At 36.9% G+C, this 22,908-nt stretch overlaps 1 protein-coding gene across 4 annotated transcripts; it reads right to left on the reverse strand.

Moving 5' to 3' along the window:
* Nucleotides 1-3,213: 3,213 nt before the first annotated feature.
* Nucleotides 3,214-22,908, reverse strand: LOC103468128 (oxysterol-binding protein-related protein 6-like). Of its 4 annotated transcripts, none has more exons than XM_017306193.2 (25): nucleotides 22,762-22,908; nucleotides 22,561-22,640; nucleotides 22,336-22,418; nucleotides 21,493-21,690; nucleotides 20,510-20,638; nucleotides 19,590-19,643; nucleotides 19,360-19,473; nucleotides 19,065-19,232; nucleotides 18,432-18,570; nucleotides 18,201-18,319; nucleotides 17,150-17,236; nucleotides 15,662-15,815; nucleotides 15,321-15,454; nucleotides 14,363-14,455; nucleotides 12,067-12,247; nucleotides 11,868-11,942; nucleotides 7,959-8,173; nucleotides 7,757-7,894; nucleotides 7,615-7,678; nucleotides 7,456-7,534; nucleotides 6,470-6,614; nucleotides 6,233-6,383; nucleotides 5,926-6,052; nucleotides 5,709-5,831; nucleotides 3,214-4,962 (listed from the first exon to the last, which is right to left on the reverse strand). In XM_017306193.2, exons 4-25 carry the CDS (start codon nucleotides 21,619-21,621, stop codon nucleotides 4,854-4,856), a joined length of 2,727 nt encoding a protein of 908 aa, XP_017161682.1. In that variant the 5' UTR covers nucleotides 21,622-21,690; nucleotides 22,336-22,418; nucleotides 22,561-22,640; nucleotides 22,762-22,908; the 3' UTR covers nucleotides 3,214-4,853. The 4 variants fall into 4 exon arrangements, with proteins under 4 accessions (XP_017161682.1, XP_017161684.1, XP_017161683.1 ...); XM_017306195.2 differs by having other exon boundaries at nucleotides 17,198-17,236; nucleotides 22,762-22,895; XM_017306194.2 differs by lacking the exon at nucleotides 22,762-22,908 and adding an exon at nucleotides 22,727-22,751.

Here is a 22,908-nt window from a genome sequence, read left to right on the forward strand (position 1 = left end):
TGTGTGGCCTGTATTGTCTGGAATTTGCAGCCTCTAATAATTTGCATTATTTGAGCTGTTTGTGCTATAAAGTGCTACATTACACATGATTAAACCTATATGTAGCTTTAATTAGATATAAATCAATATAGAAGGAAACTAGGGAAAGCAGACCAGGATGAGCTGCATCTAAATATATACATATATATAGATTGTTATTTTGGACAACTATAAAAAATAAAGATTTACATAATTTTAAGCCCCAAAGTTTTTTTTGTTTGTTTTTTAACCATGTCTGGCCATGAAGGTGTCAGAAATGTTTGACTGCCAAGAAGACCAGCAGTTTCTTTCACAAGAAATGAAAGAGATGATTTGTATGATTTGATACCAAAGAAACCTGCCGTTCATGACTGATGTTTGTAGACATGCAAGGGAGGAAATCCTGTTTCATTATTCAGGGGCACAAAGGGGGACATTTTTTAATTTTGGGGAGTCAGCAAAGTTACAGTGAAATGTAACGTTTTTTGTGTTCAAGCTGCAAGACCAAAAATGACTAGTAAGTGGTAATACTCAAACGTGTTTTTCTCAGTATGCAAACTATTGAGACCCATAAAAGTCAAACTGAAATTTAAATGTTTAGATAGGAGCTTGGTTCAGTGGCACAGATATAATCCCTGGTACAACTTTACAAAAATTTAAAAACATGTTTTAATGAGTAATTCCACTTGATAAAATTCCTCAAATATTGTAAGTTATGTGTTATTTAAATTATAACTTGCTAAGTTGCTTTATACTTACATCTTTTTTGGTTTTGCCATGACCTGGATGCCTGAGAACCAACAAGCAGATATAATTAATGAAGCTCTGGGAAGTATAACTTAAACTTAATGCTCAAAGGGTTTTATAGAAAAATATTGCGATTTTTTTGTTTGTGGTTTTAGAGGCTCTATGTTGAAGATGGTAAGAAATAAAAGCATACATTCCTGTTTTTCGTCAATCTCTGAAACCGAAGGGACTAAGCACTGCAAGTAGCTGACAACTCGATGTGTGGGAGCCGAGCAGGGCCGGCCCAAGGCATAGGCAAACTAAGCAGTCGCTTATGGCCACTAAGGGGCCCCCTCAGTGGAGCTGATTTTTTTTGTAATAATTTCTGTCATAATATCAGAAACACAATTTAACTGAAGTTAAATACGAGTTGCGGTGCAATGAACAGAGCATCCAAACGTCTAAAGCTCCCATCAGAAGTTAGCAAAACTGTCTCAATAAAAGACTCATCTTTCAGGGAAAGAAACAAAGGCGAAGAATATAAATTAAGCCAAGCTAAAGGTTTGTTTTAATGTGCCTTGGTAATGTAATGTTTATCAGAAAGATTAGTGGAGCTGCTAATAGAAAATTAACCTGATAGCGACCTTGAACGGCCCAGTTCAACAGCCAAACATTTATGGTTGGGTCTTTGTGTTTGTGTGAAGCTCAGTTTTAACTCTAAATGAGTTGATTCTCCTGCTTGGTTCTGAGGTATTTTTGGCTTCAAAACGCCGTGTTTGATAACTTTGAATAATTAAAACTTCTCATTGTTTGATATTGTCTAGCAAAATGTTTTTACGTCAGGCTACATCGATGAGCTATTCTATGCCGTAGTTGGGGATATGTTGTTTGCTGCTGAGCAGAATCATTTTGTGGCTAAAACAAACATTTGTACATCAGCTTCTGTTATGTGAAACTACTGTTAAAATCATTTGAAGGCTCAGAATCAGTCCAGTACCAATCCATATTCTCAGGGGAGAAAGACTCCCCTGGTATAAAATCAATATTTAGTTACACTTAAGAGAAATTTATTTAATCAAAGAATGTCATGAATATGTGTATAGGGCTGCACCGATTGCAGTTTTCTGGCCGATCCTTTGTTACCGATCTTTACCGATTTTTAAACCTTTGCTGACGAAGATAAGATTAGTGGATAAGATGGGCTTCACAGTATCAGTAGATCACGATTCCCCAAAATTAAGGAAATCTGCACTCAAAAATCAACTGTTTGATAAATCATTTGACCAATAAATATATCCTATATTATATATGTAAACAGCACTGCCAGAGATGCAATAAGTTTATAGCAGGTGTGTGAATGATCAAATTTTATTTGTATAGCACATTTCAGCAGCAAGGCATTTCAAAGTGCTTCACATAATTAAAAACAGAAACAGTCATGTAACATTGAATAAACAGTAAGAAAGAGAAAGTTAAGAAAATAAAAGAACTGAAAAAGAAGAATAGATAAAAAAAAAGTAAAGATAAAGACATTAAAACCGGCACTCTAACCCTAATTTAGCCATAAGCAACTCTAAACAGGTGGGTTTTAAGTTGAGATTTAAAGGCATCCAGTGTTTCAGCTGTTATACAGTTTTCTGGAAGTTTGTTCCATCCAATGATCGGACTGCTGCTTGCAGCCAGTCCACATCATTAGCAGAACTACAGGGCCCCAAAACCAAATTTAGCCTAGGGCCCCATGGAGGCTTGGGCTGGCCCTGGAGCCGAGAGCAAATACTCTTCTCATTAACATAAGAGTTAAAAAGCTGAATATAACAGATATTTGCTACCTTTGACAAAAAAGTTTAAGTCTAGCAAAGCAATGTAGCCAGTTTTGATTTCCAAGGCATAATGAGGCAGTTTATCATGATCCAGCTCCTCACCAACAGAGCCGGTGCCTTTCAGCTCTGCTGTTGCTCCTCCTACACTTTGGACTGAACCATTGTTCTAATTGTAGGGGTGGACCTACAAATTCATTCTTTTTTTTTTTTTCTTTGATGAATAGCAGATGTACTTCATTTTGTTTCTTAGTCTTTTTATATTGGTAGTTTAAAGACAACGGTACCAAAGAAACCCGGCGTCTTTTATAGTTCTAGATTTTTTCAAGATTGGGGGGTCCGGACACCCCTTGCATTTCCGCCCATGCATACATGTAAGCAGGTGTGTCTCAGATTTAAAATCTCTTTAAAAAGGGACCTGGCCAAGAATGGCAGCAGCACACAGACTATTCCAAATCAAAACTATACATATTGAAATACAATCTGGATAAAATAACTAATCGGACATGGCAATAAAAATAAAATAAGACTAAAATACAACTTTATTAGTCAAAGCATTTACAAAAAAAATGGCCTTAAATCATTAAGAGACCATTTTGTTCAACTATAAATGCACTTGATTTGAGACAAAGGGAGCAGCAAACTGGAAGGATTTATTTATTTTTTTATTATGATCACTGTGAAATTTAGGAACACAAAACAAAGTCGGAATGAAAATTTAACAATAGGACAGGAGATGGGCTCGGGGAATAAGTGGATAAAGCAGTCTTAAACACAGGTATAGAGTAAAGGCTCTCAGACCAGTGATGGGACATAATGCTCCATAACATACAGAAACCAGCGTATGCAACCAGTAAAAACAAGATGTTTCCTCAAATGATAAGTTTGAAATCAAAACAACTTTAGCTCCTTTCCAAGCTGTTGAATTTTGGGAACAAAGCCCATTGAATCAATGACAAAGCCTGAATATTTATACTAAGACGACCTCCATCCGAGAACCCTGAGAAGTAATGGCCTTCATAAACTAATTTACATTTGTGCCTACAATTAGAAAATGATACTTTAGATTTCCGAGTTTTTAAACAAGCTTTAGATCATCCAAATCGGATTGAATAACATCAAAAGCTGCTTGTAGCTTCTCAAAGCACTTTTAAGGTATTGGCAGCACAACACGAGTATCATCAGCATAAAATGAAAATGAGCACATGAACATTTTTTATCTAAACTGTTAATATAGACTGTAAAATTGGGAAGGAGGATGAATAAGAAGAACCTTGTGAAAGGTCAGTATGTGCAAGTGGAAGGTTTTTTTTCCACCTGTCAAAGTTTTTAAATCAATTGATCGGCTAGAGTCCGATGTCAGAAAGTCTTTTCAGTCCATATCAAAGGCTTTTCATAAGTCAATAAAAAGTGTTCCAGAGTCGGGTTTTTTACCTACAAAGCCAATTAAACCGTTTAATACTCATCAAGTTGCTGTATTAGTACTGCACCTTGCTCTAGACCCAGACTGAAAGTCACTTAAAATACTATTTGAGTCTTTATTTGTTAACCAACGACTCAAGTAACTTTATATTTTGAAAAATTATGTTTTCAAGTTATGTTTATCCCTCCCTCATCGAGAACCAACTAAAAAGTTCACAGAAAGGCAGAACAGATAAGATTATAGGATAGTTTATTTTGGATGAATACTAAAAAACAAATGACCCAATAAAAGCGAAAAACACACACGTAGATTTTCCAGTTTTTTTGCAAAAATATTACTGGTAAAAGCTACAACAGCTAAGAGCAAATGTGTTACAAAGAATTCTAATATTTCCATTTATTCAAGCAAAATAACTAATAAGGCTTGAATATATACAACATAACCCAAATTACCACAAAACAATCACAATTCCACAACCAAATGAAATAAAATATAACACACGTCAACCTTATATATATTTGCAGGACCCACTGAAGGAGAAAAAAAAAATGGTGCAGCTCAGCAGATTCTGCTGCAGTGTAAGTCTCCTGCCCTAGACATGCTAAACTTGAAAGCAAAATATGTTATCTGTGATTTTAATATCAGACATAAAGATTGAGACAAGTTTAGTGGGAAAAAAGGGTTTAAACAAAAGATCATTTGGTTAATTGGTTTCATTGTTGCATCTCCCCTGTACGTTTTTTACAAAAGATGAATTGATGTTTTTATAAACAGATTCTAAATGTAATGGAGCGAACACACAGTCTGCGTTTGTCTACAGAGCATCACAGTGATGTGCCTCACTGGATTCATTTCATGTCTTCAGTATTCTACCACAAGTCTAGATTTTCAGTCTTCGAAAAACCTGGATCTTGGCGAATCTTCCAGTAAGTTCCGTTGTACAGCCACACCTCTCTGCCAGCCTCATCAACCACTTTTCTGGAAAACAAAAACACAAAACTCGTCAAGAAATGTACTCCCAAAATCGATGTTGTATTAACATTTTTGTTCTGATCTGAGAATAAAGTTTCTTTTCCTTTCATGTCAAAAACTCATGAAGATGTTTCCTACACCCTTCTGACCTCAGACTGAGGTGTCAGCTGTAACCACTTGAAGCAACTTTCTTAACATCTACGGGTAAATATTCACATCAAGAAAGCCTTGGCAATTTTTTTAAAAATGGGGCTACTCTGAATTCTTATTACTACTTTTATTTCTGGGTCTTGATTTTTTTTTAACAGCTTATAAAACAACTCAATTGGAATGTGTAAATTGCTAAAAAATATCATTTAAATTAATGGTTTTGTCTCCCTTTATTGGGCCCTGGCACAAAACCTCTAACACATATTAGGCCTGAACATTGTAGAATATGAAAAGTCCATGACCCAATATGACCCAAAGAAAACGATCCAGTTTGATTAAGGAGAGCACAGGTTTTTAAGATTGCATGTTGAATCTTTATCATTTGAAACTGTACTTAACAACCTACCAGCTGGAACAGATACTCGTCCTTTTCTCCGTCTTAAAATACCAAACAGTCTTCAAGGCTACAGGTTAGGTCTGAACGCTGATGTCTAAATTTCATTTGTTTATTTTTCTCTGTTTCATTGCAATCCTTTGGTACTAGTTGTCATTAATAAATAAACTATACTTGAATGATTATAAATCAGAATTTTTGTTTCCACCTGAAGAACCTCGGGATGTGCTCCTCTCCTCTCTTGGCCATTTCCTTCCTCCTGTCCCTTTGCTTTTCTTCCACCTGATCTTTCTTTTTATCCGCCTCAGCCACTTTCCCCTCCTCCAAGAGCCTGTATGACAATGAGTGGAATGGAGGTTGTCAAACTGCACAAAAGAACTTCAACAATATATGTTTTGAAATGAAATCTAAAAGTTGCTCATTACCTCTGGTCTGGGCGGAAGCGTGCGTCTGTAGGGGGGAGGATGATTTCCAAGTCCGCACTCATTTCATTTAGTTCTCTGGCATAGCGTGAGAAACCATAGTACTGGAAGTGGTCATCAGGCTGTACATCTGAATGGAAAAAAAACATTGCAGACTTAACCAATTTTGATAAATAAAAATGTGTTTAGTTCAATCTTTTGTGAAAGAAGCACTAGGTAGAAGAAAGTTAGTCGTCTAAATATTTCTTTGTAGCTCTAACAGTACTTTCACCACATCTTCAGGACTTTATTGCAAACACTTTGTTCTCACTAGGTTTCCAGATGCATGTTGGTGTGGCCATAGTGTCACAGAAAATGCCTTCATGCCAGAAGCCTCCAAAACGATGAACCACCTCTCCAGCCTGGTCCAAAACGACTCCCTGGATCTCATTCTTACTGCTCTCTGAGCCCCAATACCGAGACTAAAGGAAAAAGAAGAGGAATCTGATAAGTCGTGGCTAGAGTCAGTTACAGGAAACAGAAATGTGCATACATGACAACATCTTGCCTTGACAAAGGTCATCTTGCAGGTGCATTCATCACTCTTTGTGTTTCTGATGACCACCTCCCCATAATGCTCCAACCAGCGTTGTTGGCTCAGTACATTGTGGATGCAGGTGACGGCCTTATTCCACTCATAGTGATCCCCATACCTACGTGCATTTAATTTGGTTATCGATATTTCTGCAACATTTTTGACTTCATGTACATTTCCCCTAAAATGTGCATCTAATAATGAGATGCTGCACAGTTGATCCATTAGGTTTAAAAGTGTAGGCAGCTTTAATCAAAGTTTCAGAGTCACTCATGTCTTCCTCCTTACCTGCCAACTCAAACATTTTCATCATATGAGCTCAGACTTATCATCACCCTTCTTTTTGGGAGGTTTTTTTATGCCAGGTTTTGGAGCTACAATGCCAGGTCAGCCATGTTCAGCTGTGGCCCCTCGTCAGTGTCCCCCCCCCCCCCCCCCCCCACCCCCACCCACCACACACACTTTTTCCTCATGTTGTGACAAGACCTTTTGTTTCTTTCTGAAAAACCTTCAAGTAAACCTCACACAGCAGTTGCCTATGAATTTAGCAGATTCTGGTCATTCAGAAAAAACTAAAAAAATCTGATGCAGTGTTAGTAAAGATTTGTTAAAAGAAATCTAATATACTACTAAGGATATTCGACCCATGAGAGTATGGAAACCTACTCTTGCCTCTGCTAGATGTGACCACCAATAAAAATGATCAAGATCTTTTTAAACCAACTTGTGTACTCACACCAGAATGTTACAAACCTTTTACAGCTTTGTTCGAAAACTAAACTTTATTAACTCAAATATATAGCTAGTCATTTGAAATGGCAAGACAGGTGATGAATGCCAGCGAAAACTCTGTAGTTCTACCTGTGATTAGTTGGTTGCAAACTAACACAGCTGTGTAAAACAGAAGAGCCACATAGGGTCACTTTAGTTAGTCACATTTCTGATCAGCTGTGACTCACTTTGGGAGCGTAACGTTGACCAGACCAGAGGAGATTATCTCCACCGACTTTCCCCAAAACTTGTTTTTCCATCTCTGATCTATGAACAGACATAAAAAAAAAGTTTACTTCTTTAATATGTCAGGTATATTTATCACACAATAAATACACAGCTCCTACCTTGCCAGAAAGTGAAATTTTCTGACTCTGCATGACAGGCTGAGATTGGTGGATGATGGCTAACCTAACGAAATATAAAAAACAGCATTGTAATTTTTTCTTAAACAGACAATAAGTCAGTTATCACTTCACTGATTATTACTTGTTCACTGATGTAGTAGAATCCTCTGTCTTCCCTGTGATTCTCGTAGGTTTCTCCCAGGACGGGGTTGAATGGCTTGTAGCGATTTCTCCAAGATGCCCAGGCATAACCGGAAATGGAAAACGCTGCCACATACACCTAGGAACATTTAGAGCTATTAATCAATCATTTACTTTCATGAATTGAAGAAAACTAAACTCACCATTCTTTGATATGGGTCATCGGTAGTATTGGCAATGTCCAGCAGCTCAGAGTACTCCAGCTCTTCACTAAGTCTTTGAAGCAATGACAACGGCTCATTAAGAGCCACTGGCATCGACACTCTGGACAGGTCCTTCCCAATGTTATTGTACAGGATGGTCATAATGCCAATGTGACTGTTGTCTGCGCAGGGGGAAGGGAGAGTGGTGCGACGCCCTGGAATGTTGGAAGACAGGAACGGCAGAAAGGCAGTGACTCAAAACAAAATTGGAAAAAAAAAAAAAAAATCAGTTACATTGACAAATTGTTGGACCTCCAGTCATGGTATTTAGATTAGCAGATGAACGAATGCAACATGTTAAACTTTCTCATGTTTTTACTGCTTTTGGAAAGAAGCAAAAGCAGCATTTTCATTATTTTCAATTGTTCAGAGCAGTTTAGTGTAGTTCATACAAAACAATGCTTGCCGTCTACAGCAACATCTACATAGGTCTTGGGAAGTTCCACAAATTTCATACCTCTATAATAAAGTCAGCCAATTGAGGAAAGTGTTTGGCTGAGGGATTTGTGGAGCCATTTCTAATGAGACAAAACTAATTTCATGCAAGATTGAACCAAATTTGGAGAGTTTTCATTCATACTTAGACTTCTAAAAAGTTACTTCATTTTCAGAGAAAATACATTTTCACCGTTTACAATAGATCTAACTACTTTCGTTTCTAGGGATCAACTGCAATATAAAAATACAGATAAAATTTTAACATTTTTCATTTTTCCAATGAATAAGTTATTTGTACCAAATGACCAACAAGGGAAGAATATTTTGTATCAATTGGAATTACCTGAATGCTACATGGGAAAAACACCTGTACAGTACATGTGCCAAGACATTTTTGTATCTACATTAAACTCAGTTTGTCATTTACAAGCTCTAAGTGCACTTCTGTTTTGAAATTACAATTACTGCATAGCTAACATTTTTTCTTTGGCAAAAACAAAAAAGAAATAAACTGAAATAAAGTGTCCAGATGGTGGAATCCAAAACAGAGAGAATTTTCTGTAAGGTCATTTTGTCTATAGATGACATTTGAATATTCAAAGTGCTGTGAGCTCACATCCCGTTTAGATGTGAGCTCACAGCACACATCTAAACTTTAGATTAAAACCTGTTTTCCATTTGTCAGTGAGTACAATGCCAGTATGCAAATATCTCACTATTTTGCATTTCGTTTTAGGTTGAAAAACAAAGTATTTGAAGCATTTTGATATTTCTACTGCAAAGATCATTTTTCAGACCTCACAGTTTTAGGGTTAGAGTTGGTTTAAAATGATAAACTATTAGTTTAAAATGAAGTAATCAACCACCTCTGTTCATGAGAGGCTTATTAATGATTGCAAAATAAATATCAAGCCTGAAAACCTGATATCGTAACGGACTGAATATTATGTTCTTATGTAATCTCTGGTCGGCTTGAGGAACGGAGGAGGTTGCCATGGCAACGGGTGTGCTTAAATGTCAGGGAGACGGAGAGTAAAAAGGTGTGAATGGTTTTGAGTTGATCACCTGTTCGGGTTGTTTTACCTTTGCTGTGATGCTGTAGTTTCTGAACTGAACGTTCAATAAACGACAAACTTGGACTAATTTAGCTCGTTCGTCTGAGTATACAACATCAATCACAAACATCAAACACGGTAAATATGTTTCATTAAGTATTTAACTAACAAATGGCTTCTACCGCGATAATTATGTGAAATTAAATTAATTGTCTAATATATAAAAAAAATTGTTTGGTGCTTTGAGCTCAGAGTCTGAGAGGCTTTTCATCTATCAAACTTGTTTTTTTTGTCTCTTATTTAGTGGAAATATTTAGTGAGACTTTTTCCAAAATAATAACCTTTTTCAACCTTTATAGCTCCACTGTTGAAAATGAGGCTCTAACATTCACAAATGACATTGAAATAAAATCCAGTCCAACATCTGGTTTGAGGTGATTCCTCTGGAACCTGTTGGAGGAAAAATATCCCAACTTCAGAAGATGAGCTTTAACCTAACAGAGCTCTGTGGTTCCTCCTGTCAGTATGAGAGTCAGGGTGAGGAGGCGCCATGTTAGGAAGAGAAGTGGAAGCTGCAGGATCTTCAGAACAAACAGGTCATGATGCTGGGCTACTGATTATCCCTCTGTCTGGACACAGGACCAATAGAACCAGTTTAAAATATAAAATGAATGGTTATATGCCAGACATGGAAAACTGGGATGCACTCCATGCCATGATGTTCAGGATTTAGGTCTCATGGCATCTCAAGGTGTCAGCATTGCAGCCAGTGGGCTGAAGGAGGAAATACAGATTTATTTTGTAGCAATTCAAGAGCTACCAGCTTTTATCGCTTCGTAAAAAAATTAATCAGCACAGAAACTCCAAAGCACACAAAGAAGCAACTGTGTGTGTTGCTTAGGTTAAAGCTCACACACACACACACACACACACACACACACACACACACTTTTGTCATAGTACCCCCAAGAATTTAAAACTACTTTCACCCCTGGTCAAAGACAACACAAGTAAACACAAAAACCATTTTTAAATGAATGTGTTCATTTTAAAAAGGGAGGAAAAAATATCCAAGCCTCCTTTACCCTATGTGAAAAAGTGATTGCCCCTCCGTTGTCAAGACAACTGCAGAGAGTCAAAACCGGTTTGGACCAGGACTGCACCATCTGAGGTAAAGGCCAAACCAAGACCAGACCTTCTGACACCAACACCACAAAATGCAAAAATTAGTGGAAAAAGTTCATTTCTAAACCAAAATTCCTTCTTGTTGTTAAATTGTCACAAAGTAATATTTAAGCTTTTAAATGCTGCCATACATTGTCTAAAGCTTAAATTGCACAATCATGTATGATAAATAAAAAAAACTGTAAGAGTAAGCTACTGAAGTTGTCATAAAAAAAATATCTATATATGATCTGAATAAAGGCAACAAAAAACAAACAAACAACAACAAAAAAACACTTTAAAAACTTACTGTTCCTAAATGCATATCCTGGAAATAAATTAGGCATTTTAATATTATTATTAGTCCATACAGACATGCAAATTACCTCATAAAAGAGAAATTCCTAAAACCTTCAATATCTGAGGGATTTCCAAAAATCATGTTGTGAACAAGTGACAGAAAAAAATCACATGGACCAGAGATGGACATGGATTATGACCATAAAACTTTAACAGCAAGAGTGGATTTATGTTTTTGACTTGGAAAAAAAAAAAACAAGCTTCATTTTTCCTCGTCATCAGCTGCTGGCTCAGTGAATTTTGTTTCTATGGCAGTAACATTGGTAAACTTGGAAAGAGCAAAGTTTGTGCCTTAAAAGGTTACATGTGTGGCTAAATCAGTATTGCTGTGAGTTTTTTCAGGTATGCAGGTTTAGCATATATGTCCATGTTTGTTTTTTCCTTTGAAACTTTACTGATTTTGTAGGTGGATATGCTGAATTGCCCTGGTTCCAGGAATGCTCAGGCTTTAGGAGTTAAATAAGTATTTGAACACCGATTAGTTGTTACATTTGCCCAAAGGTTGATGTTAGTAAATTAGACACTGCTACTCACTTTTCCTTATGTCCACTATAAATGCCTAGTAAAACTAGATGTCATTCCACTCACTTTGCACGTTCACATTGTTAATCCTGACGGTGGAAAAGATGTAAAAGTTCTGTGGTCAGGTTTTTGATTTGGAATAAACAGGAATTGACAATTGGAGATTTTCCTGTCTTACATTGGAATTGCTGAAAACTTTGCATTAAGTTCCTTTACAACCAATTTACTCACATTTAGATCTTAGTTTCATATTTTATGGATCTATATCATGAGCCAGCTGTAACCACGGCAACAGAAGTCATCTCGTTACCTGTATCTGAGGGCACCAGACTGGGTTTGTCAGTTGCTGTTTTTAGACTCTCTCTGTAGTTTAGAGTGGCAGCAGCTACAAAGAGGAGAAAAAGATTAAAGAGAGGGGATGTTATACTGTGGTTCTATTACCATGTAGATTAGCCATGGCAACAGTAGCATTTGTTTGAGAAGGGAGTGGGGGGAATAAATAAACTTACAGTGACCTTCTTCAGGCTCAGAGTTGCTGGTAGTAGTGATGTCACTCAGTCCAGACTCGTCTGATGCCTCTGCCTCTGAGGACGTCTCACACATTATCACCTCACTGGCATCGAAATATTCTGCTGTAGATTCTGCCACTGAGGGAGCACGACGAATGTGACGAGCCATAGATGGTGTCCTCTGGAGGAAAGGTCACCAGTTTGATTTTCAACTATAATTTTGATTCAGTGAAAACTGATGGACTAATGATTATTGTGATTCTTATGAACAAAATGAAATCATGACGCGACATTAAGAGGATATAACTTTTTCTTCTGTGGTTAAAACACGTGCTGTGGTGGGAGGGAACTAGAAGGATTTGATTTCTGCAATCAGGTTCTTGTGAAATGCAATTCATACAAAGACAAAAAAAATCCAACTTCCCTGTTATTTTTCCCTCAAGTAAATAAATAAATAAAATAAAATAACACACAAACAAAAACAATGGGCGCATTGTTACACAGATCCTTTATTTAGGCATATGTGATTCATGTGAATCAAATATGCCTAATCTAAGCTTTGCACTTACTGGAAGCCATAAAAATGCTCCAACCCATTCTTAATCTTAACCCTAGATCACCATTTATATTATATTTACTACACACGTGTTTGTGCCCCCCAGCATGACCAATACTTAGCCTAACAACCTGTTCATAATTTGAGACTTGTATTCTGCCATCTACAGGATTATCATTGCACTGCAGGCGGTAGAGCAGTTTCTCTTTTCAAAATGTCTGCTCCCATGAGATTGGTCACAAATTTTATTTCCTGGAAAGTCTTTGCCAATTTTAGAGTAGTTATGGTAATAATAATATATACATTGTTATTCGCTTTTTTGAATTAATGTTTTATATTTTGAGACAATGCACAGTTATTTAGGAATGCATTCGTTATATTACAGTTAAATCATTAAAATATATGCTTCATATTTGGTACTGCAGGTATTTAAGGTGCTTCATCACAGAACAGTAATATAACATTTTCATAAAGTAATCCATTTCATGCCAGTTACAATTCAGCCACAATTTGTTGACTTGGTGGAACATTCTACTGATCAACAGTTTTCTGTTATGTTTTTAGTAGAATATTGTGGTTGATTGTTTTGGATGTTGAGTTTGAATGATAATATTGACAGTAGAATTGGCCATTTGAAAAACTAATTATACTAATAGAGTAACGGTAAATAGTATGAAGAGAAAACGCTGGCTTTTTTTGAGAGATAGTTCTTAGGAATACTGCTGCCCATCTACGTCTTGGCTGCACCCGCCAAGCACTTTGGCACCGTTTGCTCTGAACCACCCACCAGACACCAGCTGCTGGTGCTCCTCAAATGGAGAAAAGTTATTTGACGATGCATATTCCATGGATCACACCAGTTAAATGAAGTTTGTCAATTAATCTCCTGACTAACGATGAAAATTCAGGCATCCAGATGTCCCAATCTGAACCTGAAAAGTGGACCTGCCTGGGTAAAGGGGATGTTTTGTCATCCCCTGAAAACCAAAAATTCTGTCTCTCTGAAAATTCATAATAATAAAAATATAAAAAAATATCAGGCTGCAGAAATGCATGTTTATCTGTATGAACTCAATTCTTGTTTGGGCCTGCTTTGGTTATCAAATACAATGCAGCATGCATGTGGTACCCCATTTTTCCTGCTGGCAATTATACCAGAGGGGTTTAGCTCAGAGTGTTGGCCAATCAAACACAGCAACAGCATCTAAATCACCACTTATGGCACCTTTGGCATTGTGGGCAGGTGCCAAGGTCCAAGTCAAATTTTCAAGAACTAGTGGCTCAAAATATTTCACTGTGTGAAATTAATATATACAGCATATCATTTTCATTTTCTGAAATGACAAATTACATTTTTAACAATATTCAAATTGTGAAAAAAAAAATCACATTTCCTAGAAATCTTTCATCATTCCCATCAGTTTTGTTGTCAGACTGGCATAAGGAGCACAAAGAGTCTCGCTAACAAAATTCACTGAAAGAGGTTTCATGCGTTTGAGAAATAGTTTTTAGGAATACTGCCGTGTTTCGTCTCTCTACATGCATCTCTGCTCCCCCCGCCAAGCAGAGGCGCTTGGCGGGGGGAGCATTCAATTTTCACATGCATGTAAATTTAGCTGTGTGTATGCAGCAATATCTTCTCAGAAAGAAGTATACCTCTTACTTTCACAGGTAAGATTTTGGAGATGAAAAGAGTAGAAGCAAATCCAAAATTGAAGATTAACCAAATACAGTACAAACCTGATTTGTACAGACAGTGCAGAAGGAATCTTCAGTGGAACCAGAGGACAGGGAAACCGAATGGACTTTGGTCAGATGAGACCGCATGTCAAGCTGCACATGCATATAGACACAAAGTCATGGAGGCATAGCATCCACACAGGCAGAGAAATGTCAAGGAAACACAGGAGAAACGATAACTAAATAGACATCAAAAGAGTCAGCAGTGGGTGTTAATATGGAAGTTAGTTATACCAAAAAAAAAAAAAAAGTCCTGGAAGAGAAGAGCACACCCTGCTAAATCACAGATTTTACAAAACAGGACTGGAGAGGGAGACGATGTAGAATGAAAACTGTACAAAAACTAATCAGTTATACTTCTTTGTATTCAACTTGGGTACATTGCATGTACCCGATTTTGATTTTAAAACCCAATAAAAAGATAGATTTTTTTTGTGCCATGACATGTCAAATCAGAACTAAAATTATACGCTTTTCCCCGACTGCATATACAGATAAGGTAAATGATAAAAGTCCATAGTCACAGCAACAAAGAATGGAAGGTTCCAACATGCAGCAGCATGTACATGAAAAATGAGGGCAGTCCATTTCAATGCGTCAGTCATTTCTGTCAATTTTTCTCTTCCCTTTCCTTGAACAAAGGAAGAGGCGTGTTTCTGCCTAGAAACAGCACAAACCTGTTGAACAGTTTCACACAGAACCTCCCAGAGACGAGGAGGGCTCGGCTTCCTTTGTGTCTTTAGGGTCGATACTGTGTGGCTATCGCAAGCAGTACAACTGAAACTATATATATTTAAAGATGGACAAAAGTTGTACTGCTTACAATAATATCGACCCCAAAGACACAAAGGATACTTATAGACAAGTCCTCCTTGTCTATAAATGTATTTTCTTCTTCTTGTTTCCATGTATGAGTTTTACAGCAGGCATCTGCTCTGCGTTTGTTTGGCCCCGTTACCTCAGACAATGTGCTGCACAATGTCGCCAGCTGCTGAGAAGTGTTCTGCCTCAGGTCAGGGTTAGTCCACGCCTGTCTCAGTCTGTCCCTTTCCAAGGTCAAAACCTCATGAATGGACTTCAGAGAACCATAGACTACAACAAAACATTCACAAGATTTTAATCACACTAGCCTTTTTCAGTTAAGTATTAATATGAAAACAATATGCATATATGTGTTGATCTATTTGAATAAATTATATTCTCCAGTCAAACTTCTGTAGAATGTGTAATAAATGTAAATGTTACAGTGAACATTAAAAAAATGATACATCAAGTGACAAGTTAGGTAAAAACTCTTACCCCTCTGAGAAAGCATACAAATGTCTTGATGGAGCTTCTTTGCCTCAGGTGAGGTCACCTGAGGGTTCGACAGCTGTGAGTAAACATAGTCAGGTATGGACTGGACTGATGCAGCCATGTTGGAACTGTTTGTACTCAGATGGCTTGATGTGAACTAGGAAAAACAAAGAGGCAGAATAAGATTGTATTCTATGTATATAAACATCACCATTTATTCCAAATGTTTCAGTTTTAGTTAGTTTTGAAGATATTTGTGAATTTCCACAGGCAAAGCATATTTTGCAGAGCTTCAATTCTCTTCATCCAATTTGTATTTTAGAAGATTTTTTTTTGTACTTTAACTAGATTCCAGCACAATTGCATTAAAAAGAAATACTAACCAATTAGACCATTACAAAGCAACAACACTGATTTAAAAAGCCTACAAAGCATCTCTGATGTGTAGAGTTTTTGGCTCTTCTTTTTGAAGAGAGGTAAGACAGTTGGTCTTGATAACATAACCATTTGATTATTTTGTTCAACAAGCTATTAAGTGAGAAGATGCCTTAGGAGTGGAGGAAAAGGTTCTGGTGCCGATTCTGAACAACAAGTGAAACATGCAGAACTCTGGCAACTACAGAGCAATAAAGCTGATGAGTCTCCATGAACTACAATGTTTACAGATAACATTGTGATCAACTGAAAGTGCAAAAGTAGACACAAGTACTGGAAAAGACAGGAATGAAGATTACATCATGTACATCAGCTCATGTTAGTTTAGGGCCTCTTGTCACCAACTCCAAATGTGTTGCTGCTGACCACGCCCCCAACTCAACCTTCACTTTATACACATGAAAATGGCTGCAGACAGATGTGCATTTTTACAATCATACATTCTAGACCTCGAGACAAACGCGGAAGCAGAAGTAGTGGAGCCTCCTGCACAACCATCAAGCAGGTGGCTTCTGGATGGCAAGTCAACAACAAAACACTTGTCTTTCCAGCAGCCATTGTGCAGCACATAAAGAAGTAAAACCAACTGACTAAAACTGCCCGAGCTCCTCTTGGGTTGCTCAGTGCGGAGCTGGGCTCGGCTGCTATAGCTAAAAGAACAGCACCACCCAAATAGCTTAATAATTGTGAGGTTTTAGAAATGGCTCATTTTTCAGAGCCTTTTCTAAAAATGGCTCTGAAAGTTGATGACTTTCTAAAAAACATTAACTTCTTCCCAGAAAATAGTTGGGCATTTGTTTTATTTTCCTTAAGAACATGAACCGTTTTAGAAGCAGTAGAAACCTAAATAGAAGTAAAAAAGAAAAGAAAAGAAAAAAACCTGCCAATACGAAATCTTGCACAATACGTCTCTAGAAAAAAAGTATGGAGGGGGGGAAGGGACAAAGAATGAATTTATTAAAATGGGAGAAAAAATAAAATTAATACATTGGTTCTGGAAAGGTCTCCTGTAGCATGATTCCTCCTTGCAGATAGCATGCATGTCTAAAGTCTTACCGTTCCACCCATGGCTTCAACACGGGATAAAGTTCTTGAGTGACCCACCTTCCCTGACTTCTTCTTGGGTTTCTCTAGAAAGAGATTCTTGAAACAAACAAAAACTACAAATCATTTATTTTACTCAAAAATATTGAATCTACAGACATTTTTTATTACTTAAAAGTAGATTTAGGGAAATTCACCCAAGTCAATTTGAAGATGGATTCAGTTTTAACTTCACATTGCACAAAACCATACAGACTTGTGTAGTGTGAAATAAACAGATTTTATTGTCCATTTTAAATTGTAGTACCCAAGTGTTGAAGTAAAAGACAAGCAATCTTGAAAAATATTTTTGCGTCATCTGTTTAATTTGGCCAAAAGCTTTACCAATTAAGGAAATGATTTTAAACAGATGTATAACTCATATATCATACTTCCAAGAAGCTTTTCTATTCAGTTTGAGTATCAATTGCAACTAATATGGTTTCTGTACAATTAAAAGGCTGTGCATCAGTCTTATCTCAGTCTCTGCTCTAAAATACAATATTGTATGTATGTAGACATTGGGATGCACTCAGATACATAATCCTGGGGTTGTTAAGAGGAAGATGAGAGATACCAGCCCCAGCAAGGCAGAAATCTGGGCCTCCATTACAGCTACACACAACCCCAGGCTGCTGGCCTCCATGCCACAGTGCTGTGATGCAGTAATTTATGCAAGAGGAGGCCCACTGAGTGTTGGGTGAATAGAAATGTACAGAACCTTTCAGAAACCTGATGTTTGTGTTTCCATCTAATGTGGTATTTTCATTTTCTGAGACACCAAATGTTACGTTATCTTCACCTATACACCAAAATTAGCAAAAAATAAGTTTGAAATATTTTATTCTGTGTCATGAATCTCTATAAAATGACTAATTTTCAGAGATGACTGGCAAGAAATATTGTAAATATTGCAATATTCAAATTTGTCGAGATGCATTGGTTTGGTACATAGCCTTTGTCCAGTAAAAAAAAAAAAAACACCACTACAAGAAATTTAACAAGTTGGGATCAGGGTACTTACCTGCATACTGATGCGCATCTCCAGGTCAGTATTGGTGATGGGGACGCTTCCTTCCAGCCAGTGTAGTCGCTGTATGAGTTGAACCAGTTCTGCCAGCTCTGCTTGACTCCGAGCCAGGTCTGGTTACAGCGAGTGAAGAATGAAAGGTAAAAGATTATAGTAACCAGCACAGAATAAAGGTAAATTCATCTTAATGAAGGTGTAAAGATAGTAAAAAGCAGAGCTTTTTACCATTGGAAGTTGCATCAATGCTGTGGGTCTGCTGCAGCCAAGCAGACACTTTGTTGGTCACCCCTGGATACGGGGCAGGAGGAGCAGAGATTCGGATCTCAGGACCTTCCCCTGATGTTGAGCTGGGGTAGTGATGAGGCTAGACAACACACACATTAAACACCAAGAAGAAAATCTTTGTCATGTTTTTAAATATTTAAGACCGTATTAGAAATTTTAAACTCAAAATAGAGAGAATAAAAAATTTATTGAAAAACAACAAACACTGGAAGTTAATTGCTGTGACCACTAAACTAAAAACATTGCAAACAAAAACTTTTTTCCAATGTACATTCATTTCCAGACCAAAAAATTATAATAAAAATCCATCAAGAAAAGCTGAATACAAAATGTAATAGGTTTATAAAAATAACTCTACAATTAGACACAAGAATCTTTTAAGAAATTATTCACCACCCAAAGCCAGATGGGTTTTATTCAGCAAAACTGAATAAAACCTAAATGGATTATAAATATAGGGTTGAGTCCTGGTTTAATTTAAAATACCCAAGCAATTTTAGCAACTGATTTAAATATGTGACGTAAGGTAAATTATTTTTGGGACAATCACCTTTTGCAATAATTTATACTCACAGTTGATAGGCTTTGTTGGGTCATGGTGCCCACAACTGGCAGGGTACTCTGGTTCAAGGAGAGAGCATGAAGAACTCCACGATGGACACTCATTGCTTCATTTTTTCTAAAAAGACGATGGGCACCCAGCTTCGTCAGCCAGATGTAGAAGATATCACTGCTCTTTGTCTAACATGGAAAAGGAGAGAAATATAGAGAACCTGAGGCAAGTGACTAATGCCAGATTTTTTTGAAACATTTTAAAAGGGGCATGTTGTTAGTAGTTTAGATATCTCAGTTACAAATGTTTCGGTACCTTAAGATGATAAAGGTTGTCTCCAGCATCAAGGTCTATTCGTTTGGACTTCTTATTCACAGACATAACAGCCATGCTGATGTCAAGAGAACCATGGAGCTTTCCTTTTTGAATCTTAAACAAAACAACAAATTTGCTCATCTTTTCCACTAGACTACGGTATATTGAAAATCAAACAATAATGCATTTCATGGATGTGATTCAGTGTGGTGCAAGGAGCTTTGACTCACATCTTGTTGAGTTTTTGAGTATTTGAGAACTCCCCGCTCCAGCAGGAAGTACCTCTGAAAGACAGAAAAGAATCAACAGAAAATGGCTGAACAATATTGAGATTAGCAATTTCAGTGTTCTAAGAAAAAAATGTGCAGCTCAGCCTCTTGCATGTTTTTTTTGTGTGTCAGTGCAACATGATTTTCTTTAAGTTTTGTGAATCTAGTCAGACAAAGTATTTTACCATAAAATACTAAATGTGCATGTGCAAATTTTTACCCAATTTAAACCAACCTGTATTAGAGTCATAAAATTACCAATAACATTTTTAGAAAGCACTTTTTCACACCTTGGTTCTGGAGCAGCACTAAAGTTACAAACTAAGATCCAAGAAGCTGCAGGACATTTTTATTTTTTCTCACAGAAGAAATAAAGCATCTGTTTGACTTAATCCTCTAACTTCTCTGCTACGTCATAAAGGATGCAAATGCATGAAATGTCAGAAAAATTGGGTCAAACTTGACTTTAGGTTAGTCAGATTTAGCATTTTTGGCAACTGAACACAAATGTGCTAAATGGCAGAAACTGAACAAAGTATTACTTTATGACTGTGCATAAATATGCAACCAGGTCATTGAACTTTTACCCCCATAAAACAAAATATACTTGTGATAGACACTTTAGATATCTACTGTAAGCTGAGAAAGCCTGTTTTTTTTTACTATTTTCCCTAAATTACAGTAAGATCTTAGCTAACATTAGCTGGAGATGGGCATCAGCCCCCCGACCCCACAAAGGGACAAGGGTGTAAAGAAAATGGATGGAATGGACAATAAGATCCCTTTTGAATGCATTTGGCCCATCTTTCTTAATTGCAATATATTCTTAGATGACACTAAACGGAGCTATATACACACATTGCAACCAATCAAGCGATTACCTTGTGCCAGCCTTTCAATGGGTACTTCCGTCTCTTCATCAGGTAACCCTCACAGATCCCAGGGATACTGAGGTCCAGAGAGGAACCAGGAACAGAGCAAGCTTCTTCCATTACCTCCCAGTTACGAGACTAACAGAAAACATTTAGAGAGTGAAGAAATGATGTACATCACAAAAGTGGAACATTGGCATTGATTTTGGGTCAATATTTTATATTATGTACTTTGAGGCTTTTTGCTACCAGTACCATCAATAGTACAAGTTGATTGTGTGTCACTTCTGACTTTGGAAACTTTATAGCTCTGGAGACTTTTAAATCATATCTTACAGAGCTTCTGTTGTGAACAGCTCACGTGACTAAATCTCAGCAGATGCAAAGTAAACATGCAAGTCTGGTTATACTCCATCTATTTGCAGTCATGGGGAATAAAGCAAAGTATAACAGTAAGCATGGTGGAAATAAATCCCTGCCCATGCTTATGGAGGCCATTACCCAGCTGTTTGGTAATGGCTTGGGAAAAGTCCAATCTTTTCCCAAGTTACATTGACTACGCTCCAGATTAAACATGGACTGCAACCAGTATTCCCAGAGGTGTACATAATGGGGAATAATAGGAAAATTACCCTAACCTCCCACTGTGCAAAGCTCAGTAAAACTGCAAAAAAGCTAAACGATACACGTTGGGATACTACAGCTTTGGCTGCACACTTAGAAAACACCAACAACTTGTTTGCAAGATTTGCCAGAAGAATAACGATGTTCTCTAAAACAGAACATGTACTCTGAATAAATGGCAAAGGCCTCTTCATAAAGCTTTCTGAAATAAATGTCACTTGGACAGATGACAGTGGACTAGACGTGTATTAGTCATAGAGTGAGATTTTGTTTTGTAAAAAAAATAATAAAAAATAGAAGATACATTTCTGGGTCCCAGGTCTTTCATCGAATATGTTCAAATCAAAGGAAACATTTATTTTTCTTACCTGTTTTGAATGTTTAGATGAACCTGTGCTGTTATTCCGTGAATGGGATGGTTTGAATGTGCTGACAGGGGATTTATCAAAGCTGATGACAGACTGGGAACTGCCCACCTGATGGTCCATCGGTTTCATTTGATGAAGATAAATAAGTAGAGAAACTATTTTTGGACCTCGTCTTGTTTTATGGAGAGTTCTGAAAAACTGAAAACCAAAAATAAGATAAATAAATCTACAGAAAATAAAAACATTTATTTAAACTAAAATCTCTATAAATCTGCTCTGAAATATGAGGTTAGAATACCACAAATTAAAGGCACACAAAATCATTGGAACAGCAGAAAAAGGTTTCAAATTAATTTAAAGTACTTGAAATCTAACTTTAAAAATCAACTTTGTGCCAATTTTATGATAAAACCTGATGATACTTAGATTATGATATAGCAAATTCTTTAAATGTCAACTTTATTACTGTTGGAAATGAACTTTAATATAAGGTGCCTTTCTTTGGAAATGCGGGTTTGGTAAAAACAGCCATTTCTAGTGACATTCAATGTATAATGTTTTTAGATTTTATAAACATGATCCTTGGATATTACTTGATTTACTTTGAAACTGCTCAAAAAGAACCCCTCTCCCTTCACTTTTTGTAACTGTAGTTTGAAAGTACCAATATTTTTCCTGTTCTTGTAAAAGTAATTGCAAAATGCTGTTTTACAGAACAGCATTTTATTTTCCCTGTTCCTAGGTCAATACTCTCAGTCTCACCTGAACTTAGGTGTTTCACAACACAATAAAAGTTTCACCGTTTTTGGAATCAACAGGAGTTAATTTAATGGATCTACTCACCAAGTTAAGTGATTAGTGAGCCACTTTGGTTCACCAATTAAGAAACAAGGATATTTAAGATAGTCCCCACTGCCCCAGTAGCCCTGAGGGAAAAAAAGAATTTGTTAAAGACACAGAACAAGAGGTCTTCTTTACCTTGATGTCTATAAAATAATCTTCATAGTTGTATCAACAGACATGCAGACAGTTTAGCCATCAAAAGTTTCAATTACAAATGAAACTCACCTGTGCTGATCTAAATAACTAACAAGCTCCTCCACTCTAGCTGAGAGTCAACGCCTCTCATAGAAACTGTCCAAGTTTTCCTGAGAACAAAAACAACAAACAATAAAATCATCAGAATTCAGCAAGACCTTTAAAGAATCAGGAACTTAGCAGAGAGAAAACCTACAATTTTCTTGTTTGTTAGACAAAACACTAACTCACCTGAGTGAAAACTTGTTTGTCAGAGTCCTTCCTAGCAGCTAGCAAGTATCTGGGTGGAGCTAATGGAAAAAAACCTACCAAAAATCCAGCTCCCCAGACTGGCTCATCCACTCTGCCGGCACAAGAATGACGAGCTGTGGAACAGAT

Source organism: Poecilia reticulata, chromosome 8, assembly GCF_904066995.2.
Source record: "Poecilia reticulata chromosome 8, P_reticulata-male-v2, whole genome shotgun sequence".
Classification (NCBI taxonomy): Eukaryota; Metazoa; Chordata; class Actinopteri; order Cyprinodontiformes; family Poeciliidae; genus Poecilia; species Poecilia reticulata.

What these genes read in the sequence shown, in the direction of transcription:
- LOC103468128 (XM_017306193.2), bottom strand. Translation starts at nt 21,621, where the DNA reads ATGAAACCGATGGACCATCAGGTGGGCAGTTCCCAGTCTGTCATCAGC. An exon ending in TTGTATGCTTTCTCAGAGGG is followed by an intron (nt 15,455 to 15,661) that starts GTAAGAGTTTTT and finishes GTTTTGTTGTAG; the next exon opens with TCTATGGTTCTCTGAAGTCC. An exon ending in TCTGGTGCCCTCAGATACAG is followed by an intron (nt 8,174 to 11,867) that starts GTAACGAGATGA and finishes CCAACATTCCAG; the next exon opens with GGCGTCGCACCACTCTCCCT.